At 30.2% G+C, this 19396-nt stretch overlaps 2 protein-coding genes across 8 annotated transcripts in view; both read left to right on the top strand.

Moving 5' to 3' along the window:
• Positions 1-13: 13 nt before the first annotated feature.
• Positions 14-13411, top strand: LOC131956613 (antiviral innate immune response receptor RIG-I). Of its 5 annotated transcripts, none has more exons than XM_059321129.1 (22): positions 14-71; positions 790-910; positions 2596-2745; positions 2887-3065; positions 3349-3523; positions 3815-3976; positions 4164-4247; positions 4416-4586; positions 4726-4803; positions 5508-5684; positions 5784-5881; positions 6449-6709; positions 7145-7307; positions 7901-8002; positions 8377-8558; positions 8835-8970; positions 9119-9349; positions 9902-10069; positions 10285-10526; positions 10613-10695; positions 10923-11207; positions 11544-13410. In XM_059321129.1, exons 2-22 carry the CDS (start codon positions 799-801, stop codon positions 11623-11625), a joined length of 3321 nt encoding a protein of 1106 aa, XP_059177112.1. In that variant the 5' UTR covers positions 14-71; positions 790-798; the 3' UTR covers positions 11626-13410. The 5 variants fall into 5 exon arrangements, with proteins under 5 accessions (XP_059177112.1, XP_059177113.1, XP_059177115.1 ...); XM_059321130.1 differs by lacking the exon at positions 14-71 and adding an exon at positions 109-148; XM_059321131.1 differs by lacking the exons at positions 14-71; positions 790-910 and adding an exon at positions 2309-2361 and having other exon boundaries at positions 11544-13411.
• Positions 13412-18720: 5309 nt separating this feature from the next.
• Positions 18721-19396, top strand: part of LOC131956614 (antiviral innate immune response receptor RIG-I) — a 66263-nt gene continuing 65587 nt past the window's right edge. For 2 of the 3 annotated variants that reach the window (XM_059321134.1, XM_059321137.1), the window contains exon 1: positions 18721-18825. The gene's annotated coding sequence lies outside the window, so the exon portion shown is untranslated. Of the gene's footprint in view, positions 18842-19396 lie in introns of all 3 variants that reach the window. The other variant, XM_059321135.1, reaches the window with a different exon arrangement.

Raw genomic sequence — 19396 nt, 5'->3', positions numbered from 1 at the left:
AAACCGAAAACGATTTTTCCGAATCATGTAAATAGGGCATTTGGTACACGTAATAAATACCAGTATACCAGGTATCATATTTTTTTTAACATTTTATTTAGATAATTATTTTAATTTACAGTTACTCAGAAATTAACTTTTAACTTTGGTATTAAATACTAATAAATACTATTCATTAAATAGTAAAAACAATAGGCCATTTTAAAATTATTTTAATATTTTTATTTTGTGGTTATTTATTCACTATTCAGTCAGTGGTCCAGTTTGAGTAACTTAAACTTAATAATAATTATAATAATAGTTTTACCCTACTTTAATATTCCAGAAGTAGTCTTAAACGTATTTAAAAACCGTTTGTTTATTTGTAGACATAGAAGCCAAGACATCATAAATTCATAAATGAAGTAGATCTAGATCTATAGGCCCTAACCTTCATTTAATTCTGATAATACAGTTTCACCACACATAGATCTAGATCTAAATGCTTCTTAATCAACTTAATCTTTTAATGATTTAATGTTAATTTATTTAAAGCTAAACGTAAACATTCAAATGACTATAGACATATAGATCTAGGTCGATAAGGGTCATGGGGTTGTCCATGGCATACGCCAATATCTTAAGAGAATACTGTTTAAATTGCATGTTTAAAGTTTAAGAGAAAAATCAGGTTTAGCTTTACACTTTACACTAATAACTAATAATTATTAAAAATATCATATGAATAGGCCTAATAGATTTTATATACATTACTTTTTCTACTGTTGTCTAATTGGCATATAAAAATAGGTTTGAAAGATGGAGATGGAGAACACCAATTTAGAGATGAGAGCAATCTTTAATTCTTTGAAAGATACGTTTGTGAAGTATTTGCAGCCCGAGGAGTTACAAATGAAATGCAGTGTCATTGGTGAGTTGGAATCTAAACCTAAAATGATTTTAACTTTTAAGGAAGATGTCTTCTAAGTAAATAACAAAATTATTGAAAAAAGAGGCATAAACTTTAAGCTTTTTAGGTGGTCGCACTGACAAGAAGTAATTTACTGTTATAAGTCTATAGACCTATAACAGTCAATTACTGTAAATTATAATTATAATAGAATAGGGCCTATATCTTTAACTTAATAACTGTTTCAAAGAACAACTACAAAATACACGTTTTACACGCAGTATAGAGGCTATGTTGTTGCATAGTATGTAGAATTAGAATCTTTTGAAAACATTTGGTGACACAGTGTTAAGTCAAAAATACAAAAAGGTAAAATAAACTTTTGTAAAAAAAAAAAAAAAAAAAAAAAAAAAAAGTCTTTATGTTTCGTCCATATACGAACTTTTCAATCAGGAGATATAACCAGGTTAGGATCATTATGACAAAAATATTACTTGAGTTGTTTCCCTTATCACGGAACAATCACATCTTATCAACTACAGATAAAAAAAAATTAAAAATTGAATACAAAATTTGAAAAATGAAATAAACTGCTTACAATCAGTTTCAAAATATGTTTTAATGCAATAGTGTGCTGTCACATATTCTCCCACCTCCCTCTTATCACAATAGTTAGAATCCCCTAAACCCCTATTTAACTACTTAACTTACTATCTAATACGAAAACAGTCTGATTTAAATTTTACTCTTACCTGAGTATTGAAGATGTCAATAAAATAATATTTGGGCTTGAAAACTTCAATAATGAGGAGAAACAAAGAAAAATTAAAAACATGTATGAGATCTATAAGCCTACAGGACAATCAACGTTTACCTATGACCCCCAAAGTCGTACATTAAAAAAAAAACCAGATATTTAAAAAGTTTTTATCAAATAAAACAAAACATAAAACAGATTATTGCTATCATAATATCAAAATAGGTTTTAAATATACTCATATTATCAGCTTTTGTTCATTGATCTAAAGTACTTTTTTTTAGATCTGACATGCAAGAGGGCAGGCAAGGTAGAGTTTGTGTGTGTTGCAATAAATATTTGAAGAAATTGTTTGTGGTCTGTTCAATGCTTAACCTTTATCACTTTCCCTGTCTTGATTTGTATGCCATTCACACAGACTAACCAGAAATTAAACTCAGGATTTTACAGGCTAAATATCAAAGGTCCCACAACTCGGCCAAACCATTGACACACTTATCTGCAGAGTTTCTTCAAGGCATCTCTTTTGGGAAAGCAGAGTCCCCCCCCCCTGAACAAAATGGAATTGATATAGAAAATATAGAAATACCAGTGTTTGCCCCCCCCCCCCCCCCCTGCGGAAATTTGAAGTGCCCCCTTGGAGAAAAAAAGTTGTCTGGAAGAAACATTGCCTGCTTATCTGTCAAGTTAAAATAGTCCATGTGGATCTACTCTAGTATGTCATTGATTTTATTTTCTGTGGTAAACAGATCTAGATACCGCCTATTTTTTGTTAAAATTTCCATCTTCGGCATCTGATCAAGATTCTGTGCTATGAAATCATTAACACTTTTGAATTTATATATTTTGCTTAAGATCTATATTTTTCAATTTATACCGGAAATTTTTAAAATGTTGTAACATTTTTATTGACTTTATATGTATTTAATATTTATATATTACATATTAGATCAAAATGCTGCTCACATTTTTTCGACAACACAAAAGGATAGGGAAATAGCAGCTAATGAACTTTTTGAATGGCTTTTAGATGGTGAAGAAGAAAATGAGTATATATTTCATTTTGCTGAAGCATTGAAGGGTTTTGCTTCAGATCCAGGTATGCACTTTTAAATGTACACATTATTTAGGTCTGCTTATACATTTACATAAATTATAAGTACAATGAATAATAATCTTAACTAGATCTATCTGCACTGTAAAATTACTCGCAAATATTATAATTAATTAATGTTTGCAGCATCCTGTTTGTTCACTGATGAGAAATTGAAGGGACTGCGTGGTTTTTTAAGTGTGCCAGTTTGCTGTTATCTTAACTCACTAAATACAATCATTGATGGAAGTTTGATACAGAAATTAACTCTAAATGATTTAATTTTTGCACTTGATGAAATGCTTAATAACAAAGTCATCACAGCTGTAAGTAAAAAAAAAAAAATACTCTCCATTTTTTAAATTTAGAACAATTTAGATTATTTTTAAATTGTTTTGTTAGGCAGCATTTTAATTGATTGAATTCCATTCAATTTTTTTTATCAAAGCCAATATTGTGTATGTGAATAAATAAAAATAATTATGTGCTTTGTTTATTCTGGTGTACGTTTATAACTTTATCTTAGTAATTTTATCACTTGCAGGGGAAATTAATATTTTTTTAAATTTTCAATTAAAAATGAATGTAATAATTCTCCTTATTATTTAGAAAACGTACACAAGATGCAAATCTACCATGGACACAAAACAATGCTTTACAACTCTATGTAAATCCAGCAAAATAAATAAGCATGAATGGCCATTCATTTTTATAAATGCACTGGCACAAGTCCAACCAAAGCTGTTTAAGTTTTCAAGTTGTAATAAACACTCTAATCTTTTAGGTGAGGTAAATGTGGAAACATATGGCCTGTTTTTTTTTTATAAATATTCTCAAGTGGCACCACTTGTTTGCTAACTTTGACTTAATGTTTACTCAACTTTATTTCTCTGTTATGTGGAATGTTTAGCAATTAATTGTTGATGCAAAGAAATAAAAAATCAGACAAAAAATAAATGTATTTCTTGAATACTTACATTTCAAAAATATGATGGTGAGTTTTTTTTTTAACTGTTATCAAATTAGTTAAATTTCAACTAGTTATTTTAATTCTAATAAATTATTTTATTTCTAGATGGATTGTCAACTGAAAACACACATATCCAAACAGCTCACAGCGGTGATGCTCTCATTGTTGATAATTTTCTTCCAAAAAGGATGGCAGGTCCTCACAGTGTTGATAGTGATTTCTCAAGTATATGTGCTGATTCAAATACACAAAGCGAACATTTGATGGGTTAGCTATTTTATCACTCTATTAGTTTATTTTACATGCAAATATTTTTGTAATAGAAATATTATTTTATTAGATGTTATTTATTTTTAGACATTAAGCCTAAGTGAATATGTTATTTGCAATAATTTTTAAACTCACAAGTGCATAAAAAAAGATGTATAAAAAATATAAAATTACTTTTTTAAAGAAAGCATTATCGAGGCTGATAATGGTAAAATGCCTGATAAAACTATTGATGAGACACATGTTCTGAAAGTCTTACAGGGAACAGGTTTGTACTTTCTCATATGAGCTCACAACTGTATTTACTTGTTTCTACTTTTATAAACTAATAAAGTGAAAAATGACAAATTTGAGAAGTCATTGCTTAACGTTTTTTTTTAAACTGTTATGCAAATTAATAAAATTTCTAATAGTTATTTAAATAATTAATTTTTAGTCACAGACAAATCAGAGTCGATTGACAGCACTCTTATCAAAACTCAACACAGTGTTGGTCCTCTAATTGTTGATCAATGTCATCCCAAAAGGATCACAGGTCCTCACAGTGTATTTAGTGATTTCTCAAGTATATGTGCTGATTCTAATGCACAAAGTGAACCTTTAAAAGGTTAACTATTTTAATCTACAATAGTAAAAATATTGTTATATGTTATTATTTACTTGACATTTCTAATTTTCATAGGTGTAAGTAAAAGTATAAAATTGAAATAATTTTTTAAACTCACAAAAGCATTTCATTTTTAAAGAAAAGGATATAAATGTAAAAGCTGAGCTGGAGGAATCTGCTGATGAGTCACATGTTCGGAATGTTGTAAAAGTAACAGGTAAATAAAATCTCATCTAGGCCTAAACCTATATTAACTTGTTCCCACACTTGTAAAGATTTAAAAATTTATATATTTTACAGGCAAAGTATGAAATCCAGGCTTTCTATAGAATGTGTGTTATTTGCATGCACAAAATATAAAACACAAAACAGGTCAAGGTGGCTTATTAATTATATTAAATTTTTACAAATGATAGGAGGGAAGGGTATTAATTAATATGTGTTTATTTTGCTAAATTTACTCTTTTTTAAATTTACTGCATTTGTTTCTTATAAAGATATAACATGATAATCTCCAGCCTGATGTGATTCTTATAATTTTTTCAATGAAACACCACTTTATTGTACGAGTGGGGGGAATTCACTGAAATATTATTTAATGTGGGTGGGGGTGGTCTATAGAAATGTTTAAATACAAGATAAAGGGAAGGGGTAGGTAAAATGTCCCATTTGCATTATATATTATTATGATACATGCACATTTAGATACTCTTTTTATTCTTGTATTTTTGAACAATCATATATATAGGCCTATATATATATATATATATATATATATATATATATATATATATATATATATATATATATATATATATATATATGTATATGGATGCATGAATGCAGCGTTTACTTGTGCATATGTGTATGTCTAGGCCAATGTATAAATGTTTTTACATATATACATACATAATAATTTAGAACATCCAAGTGATACTGTAAAGCGTATTGATGGAAAACCACTGAGAAAGTATCAATTGGAATTAGCAGAAAAAGCAGCCTTGAAGGGTGTAAATACAATTATATGTGCACCAACAGGCTCAGGAAAGACTTTGGTTGCAGCTTACATAATTTTTGATCATTTAACAAACTCAAAAGGTAAAATTTAAACTTTTAATTTAATCCTTTATTTTGCTTTCTTACAATTTTAAAAGCTTAACCAAAATTCATAATTCACCAAAATTAATTTATTCTTAGCTCTAAAAAAGAGCAAAGTGGCATTTCTGGCAAAAACTATTCCCCTGGCAACTCAACAACATAAATTCCTAAGTGATTATCTTCCTAATTGTTACAAGGTTTGTTCTTTAAACAATCAATGAATTTTCTGCAATGTATCATATCTCAAGAAGATTATGTTAAAAAAATAATAGAAATTGATTGATGGTGTAGTTTTTAAAAAAATTGAAATCACAGGTTCAAGTTGAATTAAAAATTTCTCTTAAGTATTAAAACAACTCAAATTCCAACAGTGGAATACAAAGTAAATACTTCCATTCAAAAATTTCATTAAGCTGAGTAAGCTATATTGCAAGCTAACATGTCGATTTACAAATATGAATATTTTAGTGAATCTGTTAAAATAGGCTTTTATTGTAAATAAAAGCAACACAATAAAACTTCTAAAATTAGAAAAGACAAAAGACATAATTGTCATTTTAGAAAAGCCAATCTGTTGTAAGTTTATGTATCCTTCCTAACACCATTTTCATATCTTGCCATTCAAACATGATGCAACTCTACATGCGTTTTAATAATAGTCATACAGAGATTGTAAAATGAGGTTGAAACAATAAACATGTTATTGGTAAACAAAGTACATTCTTTTTGAAAATACTGTTTTTTTTTTAATTTCTTGAGTTTAGACAGAAATTCTTACTGGAGAGAGCAAAGATAACTTAAACCTCAAAAGTGTTCTTAATGCAAATGATATTGTTGTGATGACACCTATGATACTGCAAAATAATATCCAGTTTAAAGACTTTCAGTTAAATGAGTTTTCACTTTTGATATTTGATGAATGTCATCATACTCGAAAATTGGAATCATACAATACTCTTATGAACTGCTACATCAAACTCAAACATAATAATGGCATGCAGTCACAAATGGAAAGCCTACCCCAGGTTTGATTTTTTTTAAGTTTGCTGTTTACATAATTTTAATTATCATTCTTTATTGTCAAGTTTGATTTTGTTTTTAATTATCATTGCCTGAGTATGTTGGAGAATAGTCCATGACACATCTGCTCTTTCTAATTATGCCTTCTGTCATTGGGAATCTAATCTAAGTGTCCAGTCAGTCAACTCCAGCTTATCATTGCAAGCTTAATTAAACCAAAAATATTTTATCTAGATAAAATACATGTATTAAAATGCCAAATTTAGTTTTGAATAACTAAGGAAACAAATATTTGTAACACCTAGTAATATCAAAAGATGTTTCAAAATTTTAAAATCTTAATGTAGTCAATTACATAATTTTAGATAAAAAATTTTAGATAAAAATTCAAAGAAAAATTGTTTTGAATTCTTTTTAATTAAAAAAAAATACAATTTCAGGTTGTTGGTCTTACAGCCTCAGTGGGTGTTGAGAAAGCACATGATTTAGAACAAGCTGTTACTAGTATACTTTCACTCATGGCCAATCTTGATGTATGCAAACTCTCTGTGGTAGAAGATAACTTAGATGATCTTGAAAACTTTGTACCTAGACCTGATGATTGTTAGTATCCATTAACTTTTTTTTTAAATTTAAAAATATGTCAAATTTAAAAAATGTAAGAGATAAAAAACTATGAGCAAATAGACCATACATTTTACATTAAGGTGAACAAATTAACTGAAAATAAACTTCTTAGTAATTAAATTACTTGGACACATTCATTAACGTGTATGCTACTTGGGCTGCTGGTTCATAATTGCAAAATAAAAATTGCATTTGATATTTTATGGTGGGGGGGGGGGGGGGCAAATATTGTGGTCACATTGTTTTAATCTTTTTTATTTTACATTTTAAGAAGCTGAAAATTATACTAGATATTGATTAATATACTCTTTGTTGACCTAAACCAATAACTATTTTAGAAAGGAATCTTTGTATAAAAAAATAATTATAATACTGCAATTTTGAAGGGGATTTTAGACTGAGATGTGATGTAATTCTAAAGGGTGGGGGTCTAGCTTTTTGTGATGATGTGTGATGGTGGGAAAGGGGCGGGGGAGGAAGTAATAATTATCAAAAAGTGACATCATTAATGGATGGCCCCTTAAATGAAATGAGTGTTGCAAAAGAAATCTTTATTTTTTTTAAATAAGGTCCTCCTGTAACACTAGAAAAACTAGAAGAGGACGAATGTATTAAAAAAGTTAATTCAATAATGATGGAACTCGAGAGAAATATTGACAAGCATGCTCAAGGTATGTTTTAAAAAGTAAATGATTAAGTATTTGTTGCTTTAAAAAAATACATAAACAAATGTTTATCATTATTTTAAGGGTTAAGCTTTTCATTTTAAGCGCTCTTACTGCCTCTATTTCAGTATTTTTTATTTACGTGAGATTTTCTAATATTATTTTTACCTGTTAGAATGTTTAATTCTAGCATGATGCTTTATTTGATTGAAATATAATTTTGGTTGAATGAAGGTTAGGGAAGTATATTGCTATTAAAACGAAGAAAAAGTCTAATTGAAATTAAATTATAATCCTTCATTTTTTTTTTTAAACTTTTAAAAAAAATATTTCTTAGCATAAAATAAAAAATAGGATTAAATTTTAATTTTTTTTTTCAGAACTAAACAATCAGAAGGTATTAGATGTGTTAAAAACAAAGCCGTCAGACAGAAAAATCCAAAGTTATGAACAATGGGTTGTTAATTTGAGCAATGCTGCAAAAACACACCCTATCGATGATCCAGAGCGTGAGACTAACATGAATGTCCGAACACTGATAATCATTTCCGAATATTTAAAGGCAAAATTACTTTATAAATATATATATATTTATTAATGCTACAAATTCGTTAATTAGTCATCATGCCTGAAGGCAAGTAAATTTTGTTGTAAATTCAAATGACATAATTGAGTTATTCTTATATTAACTAACATTGTGCATTTAAAAGGAAACTTTTTTTCTTAAAGAATGCATTTTAAAATTGAACTAAATGTAGCTTCTGTTCTAAATAACTTGGTTTGCTTATTAAAACCTTTATGTTATCAAATTTATTCATACATTTTTTTTTATTTTTAGGTTTACAACTTTGCATTACAGACCAATGATTTGGTTGAGCTTACAGATATTATGCCATATTTGAAAAATAGTTTTGATAAATTCAACTTCAAAAATAAAACCCAAGATGAAGCTAAACTTTATGGATATTTTGAAGGTAGAGTTTAAATAGTGTTTGGCTCATTTCTGGTCTAACATGAAATAATTAATTTTTAGGATCATTTTAGGACAATGATCATACACATATACATTTATTAGGTAGCCTTACAATTTGAAGGTCATTCAATTTTACATTTTTATTCCAGATTTAGTCACCCTTGTAGATAGTGGGCATGGAGAAGAAAACCCAAACCTTTTAACCTTATCCAACACTTTAGAAGAAATGCTAATTGGCACAGGAAAAAATTCACGTGGAATAATTTTTGTTAGGACACGAGCCCTTGCAGAAGCTCTTGTGTCTTGGCTGAACAGAGGCAACAAAAGTTTTCTAAACGCTTCAGTTTTAACTGGAACAAATGCAAGTGAAGCTGAGGGAGGTAAAAGCTAAAATTATAAATAGGTGTCTCTGTGTATGCATATACATATATATATATATATATATATATATATATATATATATATATATATATATATATATATATATAATTATATATATATATGTATGCATATGTATATAATTATTTTTATATATATATATATATATATATATATATATATATATATATATATATATATATATATATGTATATATGTATATATGTATATATGTATGTATATTTATATATGTTTGTATATATTTATATATATATATATATATATATATATATATATATATATATATATATATATGTATATATATAATATTTATAAAAGTATATATATATATATATATATATATATATATATATATATATATATATATATATATATATATATATATATATATATATATATATATATATATATATATATATATATATATATATATATATATATATATATAAATATTTATATATATATATATAATTTAGACAAGCTCATTATATTAAAATACATAAGCATATATACAAATATATGTATGTGTTTAGGAATGTCACCACAGACACAAAAACAAGTTCTTGACGACTTTAAGGAAGGATTGATTAGACTTATTGTTGCTACTTCTGTTGCTGAGGAGGGTCTTGATATTCCACTCTGCAATTTAGTGATCCGGTACAATCATATTGGCAATGAAGTTACTACAATGCAAACACGAGGTAAATTATAATAACATATTTAATAAAAATATTCAAAATATATATACTGTGAATTTTGATATTTTAGTTGTTACAGCCACAATATACTTATATATATATATATATATATATATATATATATATATATATATATATATATATATATATATATATATATATATATACAATTTAATGAATAGCAGTTTTATATTCTAAAAATGCTGTTTTATTTTCAGGAAGATGTAGGAAAGAAGGGGGAAAATCTGTTCTCTTAGCTATGGAAGATGTTATAAACAGAGAAAAAAGTAACATAGAAAGAACCAAGTTAATGGCAGAAGCGATAAATAAAATAAATCAAATCGAATTATCAGAAATTAAGGCGCAAATTTCATATTATCAGTCTGAGATTATAAAGAATGCTGAAATTGCTGAAAAAAATAAAGACAAAAAAGACCACAAAGAAGTTTGTTTCAAAATGGTAAGAAAACCTTTGTTAAATATATTTACCAATTCAAATCAAAAAGTGATTTTGAAATGTTACTGTTTCTCCAATGGTTTTTACAGGTTTGTTTCCTTTGTCGACAAACTTCAATAGATTGCTCTAAAGTGCGGACAATTTATAAAAAGCATAGAATCTCTATTGACAGGTATAAATAGTAACCTTTTTTTTTCCTTATATACTTTTGCATTTCTTAAATAGGTAAATAAAGTTAAGATATCCTGTTCTAGTATTTTATGAACATAAATTATGTGTATATATATTTTTGTATCTTACTTTACGTATAAAATAGCTAGAAATCTAAAATAAAATATTAAATACTTACAAACTTAGAAGATTAAAGTAATTTTAAAAAGTATTTTAAAAATGTTTTAGTGATCTACTAAAATATGGTAAAGTTATGAGAAAGCCTAGAAAGCCATACACAATAGATGAAGTCGACTTTTTAGGACCAGTTCTATGTCAGGGCAAAGTCGAAGGAAAAGGAATATGTGGAAACTCATTGGGCTCTTTGATCAAGTATAAAAATGTCCAATATTTTGCAATGGGCATAAAAGCCTTTGGATTTTTTATTGGCACAAATACAGATCTACAAAAGTTTAAGCAGTGGGATGGGGTAGATTATGTTATTGAAGAACTTACCCCATCTGACACAAAAAGGTAAGTCTGACTATTAATATCAATATATCTGCATTTAATCTTTAAAATGTAATTGGTATTGTTACAATGTTAGAGCACTTTATAAAATGCTCATTGTTTGGGGTGGAATTAAATAAAAATGATTTTTTGTTTAAAAAATTCCTTGATTTAAGTAAAGAATACAAATTTAAATGTAGGTCTACAGCAGAAACAATATTTAATGCTTAAGCTCCTATGTCATTAGTGGGGTTAATTTGCAGCAATAACCCTTAATTGTTGTGGACTGTTTTATTCTGGTTTATTTTTTTAAGTAAATATTTCATCCTTATACTTAAGCCAATTAATTTTCTATTTCAGCTATCTTGAAAAATTAAAGAATGAAGATGGTTTAGACCAGTGGCCAGCAACAAGTAGCGCTAGAGCTGCATATGGCTTGTAAAATGGTTAAATGTTTTTATTCTCATTTTTAATTTTATACTAAACTTCAATGACAATCAACATAAAAGAAAATATGTTTTAAAAAATATATTGGACAAAGAAACATATACTTCCAGTATCATGTGCATTTTCTCTACTAGCTGGTTAGGCAGTTTTGAGCCAGTCATTTGCTACTCAATGACAAAGAAATTTGTATTAAAATATCAATCATTATCTACAACACTTCAAATATTATTGGAGGAAAAACAACATGCCAAATATGAGCAAGTACTGTATTGTACATCACTTTTTGCTTTGTCCTGCTATAATCAAATACTTAGATTATTCTTAGATGAAGTATAAATTGAAGAACTGATGGTCTACACAATATTTAGAGTAAGAAACTATTCTATTTACTTCTGCTAAAACCCTAACAATAAAATAATTTAAATCAGGAAAAATGTTGATACCAGTTTTAAATTACTTTGTATAAGGTCACACCAACATGTTCACTGGAAAGAAAACAGTAATGAACAGCAGACTTAACAATGATGTGAATTGTTTGATGATTTTTCATTCCACATCACTGTGCATCAAATTTTCACATACAGTTTCTGCATAAACACTAAAAAAATAAAGATACCAAGTTTATGAATCTCATTTGCAAAAAACAAGGTATTAAAATAAAATTAAAAAAAAAAACATCCTTGAAAGATATCTGTGATCACTTAAAGAATTTATCTTTAAATATTGTATATATTTGTTAATATTTACTTTTTTATCAACATTTCAGCTTTATGCCAAAATTCTGTAATTACATACTATTTTTAATAGAATTGTTTTTTCCATTATGTTTTGAATAATGTTTTTATAATGTTGGCTTACATTTTTCAAATTGTTTATTCTAAGAACAGATCAATAATACATGTTTACAATAATTGTTAAAACTTTGAAGGATTGACCATGTTTAGTATGTTGTCACCAAGTTACATAAAGTAAATTCAAGTAAAAAAATAACTTTAAAAACCATCTTGTAATCCATATTCAGACAAAACAATTTAATATTGAGCTGTTTTCAGAAATGTAACTTTGCAAAATGTTATATAATAATTCCTTTTCAGTAGAAATAAGTAACTTTCATTGACAAACTTACATATTATTAATAATGTAGTTTTTATTTTGTTTTTTTATTTGCTACATATAGTATAGTTTTTAATATTCTTTTTTATTTTTTGTATTATGTCAGTATTATTACATTTTTTCTCAGATGAATGTAGAAAAAAATGGTCTTTTGAAAAAAAAAGCAGGTTGAGTTCAGACTTATCTAAAGTAAAGATTTTGAAATAATCCCATGTGTAGGCACAATCATTTGCTAACAAATTAATTAGATTACTTGCAGTTTAAGTTTCAGGGTAGATTTCAATGTTAGATAATAGATAATCATATTTTTCTTTTGTTTATTTAAAGAGTTTTTATTAGTTTGACTTGTGAAAATTCAATTTTTAAACCTTGTGAACAGTAAAATATATGAACTTCATTTCTCCAACTCTGCAAACGTTGATTTTAAAAAAAATGAAAAAAAAAATTACAACTAAAAATGAAATATTTATAAAGTAATGCTAATGCCAAAGAATCAATGTTTTTGTTGGTGTATGCTCTCAATGTATGTAATATATAATTGACATACCTTAAAATGAATCATATTTTTTAAAATATATTTCAAATTGCAAATATTAAAATGCCAAATTTAATTTTGAATAACTAAGGAAACAAATATTTTTAACACCTAGTAATATAACAACATGTTTCAAATTTTAAAAATCTTAATGTAGTCAACTAAATAACTGCAGATTCTTCCTAATAAAAATTCAAAGAAAAAATGTTTTGAATTCTTTTTAACCACAGACTATTCCCAGAAGAACAGAGTCTGAATTATTTTTAAACTGGTGAACATTGTATGCTTATCAGAAAACGTAAACTATAAAACAGTTGTTATTTTGTGGGCCCAGCTCCTCTGCAACCAGTTAGACATTGAACGTTTGTCGCATTCGGGCAAGTATACATTCGGGCATTAGTCGCATTCGGGCAAGTGTCCATTCGGGCAATTGTCGCATTCGGGCAAGTGTCCATTCAAACATTTGTTGCATTCGGGCAAGTGTAAATTCGGGTAAACGGTTTTCGAAAAAGTGTCTTTCGGCTCCCGTAGTAAACAAAGTAAAACTTTAAAAGATTGGATTATTATCACTTTATAAATATATGTTTATTTTAGGAATGGTGTGGTAGGATGGTAAAGGTCATTGAAACAGATGAACTCTACTTCATCATAATATCATGGTTTCTAGGGTGAGAACGACAATGATTATGATGATGTATTGCGTAAAAAAACACTCATTACATTTCCCATGTTCTTTAATTTTTTAATCAATTTCTTTCTAAAAATCTCTTCAGGAGGGCAATACTCCCCTTCCTGGATGGAATTAGAAAAAAATGTTATATCGGAGATAATATATACTTAAATGCTATGCTCCGGAAATTTAAGACAACATGATCTAGAATTGTTAATGAACGATGCGTTCGTTCATTAGTGCACTTTGTGTGTTTCTTGAGGCACACGGGCGATTTACTGTTAAATAGAGCTAATTGCAAAATAATTTTAACAGCTACTACTATGTAAAAACATATTGAGTTTTTTTTGCTACTGTTTTTTTTAAATATTTATCATAGAAATCAGGTGAGTCACCGTAGGTTTCGGATGAGTTTCTTACCAAAGTGCGTATTTCACTCTCAACCGGACAATTATTTATTATAGACATCTCAATGATAGTGCATTTAAAAAAGAACGAAAACTGAACTCGATTGATCACCACCTTACATAATAGGTCTATAAGTCCCAACAATTATATATATATATATATATATATATATATATATATATATATATATATATATATATATATATATATGTATATATATATACTAGCTGCATCCCGTGCTCCGCCACGGTAAATCTTTTTTAAATGTACCAACTTGGGAACAGAACAAAACTAAACACAACACAAACGAACGCAAAAAAAACACAAACGAAAAAACAAACACAACACTTATAACATAAACACAATTTAGCCCGTGGCGCCAAATCGCGCCCTTTCCGGTGATTTGCACCCCCATCAAACTTTCGATTTGCACCCCTGTCCCCCCCCCCCCGCCCTAAAACTTTCGATTTCCACCACCCCCCCCCCCCCTCGCAAATTTTTTCCAACCCACTTTGGCGCCCCCTTAGGTCGGCACCCGGGGACATATGCCCCCAAACTCCTCGCCACGCCTCTCCTATAAAACCCCTAGCTTTTCCGCAAACCGAAAGATAGAATAATAATTAGTAAACAGTATAAATAATAGGCAGTATTTAAAATATCCCTGTTTTACCTACAATATTTCACTTTATCCATTCACGCATTTTTTTTTCCAGTACTTTAAATTTTAAAAACTTACAATAGAGTTTCATAACTAAAACCATTGCGCACCTAATGAACGTAATGACGCGTCTATAATAATGCTGAATAGTTTATTCAAAATTATAAGTAATTATAAGTAATAAACAGTAGGGCCTACATTCAGTGAATAAAATAAATAAAAGATTGCCTTTTATCAATCCATGCTAATTATAATTTTCTAACAATAATTTACTCTTACACATCCGGATAATTTGCATTCACATTTTGCTAATTACAACACTAATTCCTTCTATGACGACCGTATATTTGCATTCACATTTTTTATTAGCGTGAGTTTAATTTATTTTTAAATTACCTCTTTTGTCAAAATTAGAAAAAAGAGTTATATTAATTTGATTTTTCTACCGTACTGTTATTATGTTATTGAAATGTATCCATTTTTTTCTGGGAATATAAACGAAAATGATATTTGACATTGATACTTTTAATATGTTTTAGCCGTGTGTGTATATTTAATATTTTCTTTAAGTTATGCAAAAGAGTAAACACAGTGGAAATTATAAAATAGCTCTATGTCGTTATATAAACAAACCCTACTCTAACACTTATAATAAGACACTGCGATGCACTGCAAAGCACTACATGGTGCGATGTTTACTTTTATGCTTTCAAAATCTATAGCGATGACGGAAGGAAGGAAGGAAGGACTGACACACTACTTGCCCGCTTATATTATATATATATATATATATATATATATATATATATATATATATATATATATAAATATATATATATATATATATATATATATATATATATATATATATATTTATATATATATATATATATATATATATATATATATATATATATATATATATATATATATTATATAGATCTGACACAATGGAGTAGGAGATGGGTAGACCGGGATCATAACATTCATTAGTCCCGTCCATATAATCACCCCCCCCCCCCGTTCCGGTCGTTTCCCGAGCGTCATTACCCCCATATTAATTACCCGGTCCTCCAGGTTGGAGGGTTGAGCATAAGGTTATCAACCTTAAATCGTAAAAAAAAAACAAATCGCTACAGAAACGCAGACAAAGAGAAATACAGACAGCTCGGACCAGGGGAAGAATGGATCACCCGATGCAGAATTTATGAAGCCCGGTGGTGAAAGCCGATATGTATTGGAAACTACCAGGTCGACCACCATTATTTCCACCAGGTCCACCATCAATATTGGAACTTGGAATGTCCGCACAATGTATGAAGCTGGAAAAGCAACCCAAGTAGCAAATGAGACGCTATAAAATAGCTATCCTGGATATCAGCGAGTCAAGGTAGACTGGCTCAGGACAAAAAAACAACAACTAATAACAGGAGAGCTACTGCTGTTCTCAGGCCACGAGGATGAAAATGCTGCCGTTTCGAGATAAACAGGCGGACATTTGGAAGGAAAGGTCATGCGTAGACCAAATTGCTACCCTGCGCATCATTATTTAACAGACCCAAGAGTGGAACTCATCTCTCTATATTAATTTCATAGATTATGTGAAGGTCTTTGATAGCCTGGATAGACAGTCAATATGGAAATTGTTGAGACACTACGGGTGCCACAGAAAATAGTCAACATTATTATGTATTTATATGAAGGTCTGAAATATAGAGTAGTGCATGATCAACAGACTTCGGAGGCCTTCCCAGTACACACAGGAGTAAGGCAGGGTTGCCTACTTTCACCATTCCTATTCCTGCTGGCCATAGACAGGGTTATGAAGATGTCAACAAAGAAAAAGTGAAACGGTATACAGTGGACACTGTGAGCCAACTGGATGACCTGGACTTTGCTGACGACCTGGCCCTTCTTTCTCACACACAACAGCAAATGCAGGATACAACCAACAGGGTTGCAAATTTTTCTACAAGCCTGGGTCTGAACATCCACAGAGGGAAAAGTAAAGTTCTCAAAGTCAATGCATCAATCAGCACCCATATAAAATTGGCAGAAGAAGCCCTAGAAGAAGTTTATATTCACCTACCTTGGAAGTATTGTTGATAAGCAGTGGGACAGAAGCAGACATAAAAATAAGGACGGACAAGGCAAGAGCAGTTTTCAAGCAACTAAAACATGTTTGGGGTTCTGGAGACTTAACCCTTGGAATCAGAGTTTCTTCCAGGCATCTCTTCGGGGGGTGGGCTCTGTCTACCGTCCCCGCCCCCCGAACGAGATGGATTTTATATAGTAAACATACACTTTTACTAGTGTCCGCCCCCCCCCCCCCCGAAAAATGTTGACCGCCCCCCCCCCCCCCGAAAATATCAAGTGCCCCCCCCCCCTGGAGAAAAAAGTCTGGAAGAAACACTGCTTGGAATAAAATTCCGGATCTTCAACACACTAGTTAAACCTGTTTTATCTCTATGGAGCTGAGACATGGAGAATAACTGCTATAAATAATAAAGAAAATACAATCATTTATAAACTCGTGCCTCAGAAAGATCAACTGCCAGCTGAAGTAAGGATCCTCCAGAGAAAATCGAAATGGATTGGCCACACACTCAGGAAGCCTGTATCCAGCATAACAAGACAGGCCCTCACATGGAATCCACAGGACAGGAGGAGGAGAGGCAGACAAAAATAGACCTGGAGGCGTGACCTGGAAGAAGACACCAAGAAGATTGGACACACCTGGGGACAGTTGGAGAGACTAGCCCAGGAAAGGTCTTGTCAGCCAGATGCATAGCGAGCCCTCCCGGCGGCCGGGGCGAATTTTCAGTTCCACTATTCATAATTTACAAGAACCTCTATTTTCAGTTGTCTAGCTCTGTCTAAATTGTCAAACGACCTTCCGTGGTTAATTAATTAGAACTCGGCTCCCAGTATATAAAAACATGAGCTCTCCAATCGTTACACGTATCCACCCGGCGATCTATTTTTAATTACAGAAGATCATATTTCGATAAACTCGTCTCTATCAGATCCTGGCAAACTTTTTCAGGAACAATAACTCCGGATTTCACCTTCTTCTCACGCATACACCGCTCAAGAACAATAACTCCGGACTGACGAATATATTTTTTTAAAACACACTACATCCGATAGGGGTTAGCGTATTTAGTTTTTCTTAGTTACAATTTTATGAATGGTTAAAATAATTATTCCCTCCTTTAATTAAATATAATTGTTTTTCAATTTAGTTCGGGGAGGAGGGGGGAGACGGGGAAGAGAAGCCTTAAAAAAATCTCAGGTTTGTATGACTTAGAGCCCGCCCAACGAAGCAGCTATGCATAGGGCTGTCAACACTATTCCCTCATACATGCAGATGTCGTTGAAACAGACTCCACTTAATCTGCCCCATGCGTTTTGAGCGCGAATGGGAGAAGGGACAAGATTAGAATGTTGAACCCAGCAAATTTAAACACATTTCTTTCTTCGGAATCTATTCAATAGGGCACTGCCCCCCCCCCCCCCCCCTAAAGAACGCCCCCCCCCCCTCTCCCCCATGAGATAGAAACAAATATTTATACATTAAATATATACTTTAACCAGTGCTCGCACCATCGTGAAGTGCTAATAATTTAAACTTGCTTCATGGTTAAGTAAACAACGATCTAGCATCATTATTGAACGAAGTGTTTATTAATGCGCTTGGTGCATGTTCTAATTTAAGTCATACGGGTCATTTACTTTTAACAGCTACTACTGTTTACAAACAGAGTCGGTTATTTCCGACTGTTTGTTAAATGTTAATCGCAGAGATCAGGTAGGGTTTCTTGCAGGTAAGCTAAGTCACCGTACGTTTAAGATCGTTGCTTCTTACCAAAGTGCAGAGTTCACTATGAATCAAACGAGGCAGTTACAGATCTAGATACAAAAGTTTAAAAGACCGCAATCTGACAACAGCCTTATGAGGAGGATTTTTAAAGGGGAGGGAGTAAGGTTGCTTCGCCAAACAATTACAATTTTGTGGCCTATACAGAAAACGATGTCATGTACACAATGGGTTAGGAGGTGGGTAAACCGGTAGCATATCATTAATCTCCTTCAGACAATTAGGCAGACTCCCCCAGTGTCATTACCCCCCCCCATATTAATTACTTCCTGTCAATTACCAACTCCCTTGATAAACTACCCTGGCCCAAAAACTTCAGTAGGACAAGACCCCATGTCGATAACCCATCGTAAGAGATAGGATAGGGGATAAAGGTAATAATAATATGTTAAAAAGTTAAAAAAGAATAGGGATACGGTGATGGTTAAGGATAAGGAAATTATTTTGGTTACAAATGGGGTTACGAAAAAGGAGATAGATATGGTGAAAGTGGGGATATACA

This window comes from Physella acuta, unplaced genomic scaffold, assembly GCF_028476545.2.
Source record: "Physella acuta isolate Inbredline_101_S28 unplaced genomic scaffold, ASM2847654v3 ptg001163l, whole genome shotgun sequence".
Lineage (NCBI taxonomy): Eukaryota > Metazoa > Mollusca > Gastropoda > Physidae > Physella > Physella acuta.
This window is presented reverse-complemented; position numbering and strand designations above follow the sequence as displayed.

Coding starts and splice junctions, on each gene's coding strand:
- LOC131956613 (XM_059321129.1), top strand. CDS start 799: ATGGAGATGGAGAACACCAATTTAGAGATGAGAGCAATCTTTAATTCT. Junction 911..2,595: donor AATGAAATGCAGTGTCATTG/GTGAGTTGGAAT, acceptor ATTACATATTAG/ATCAAAATGCTGCTCACATT. Junction 5,685..5,783: donor TCATTTAACAAACTCAAAAG/GTAAAATTTAAA, acceptor ATTTATTCTTAG/CTCTAAAAAAGAGCAAAGTG.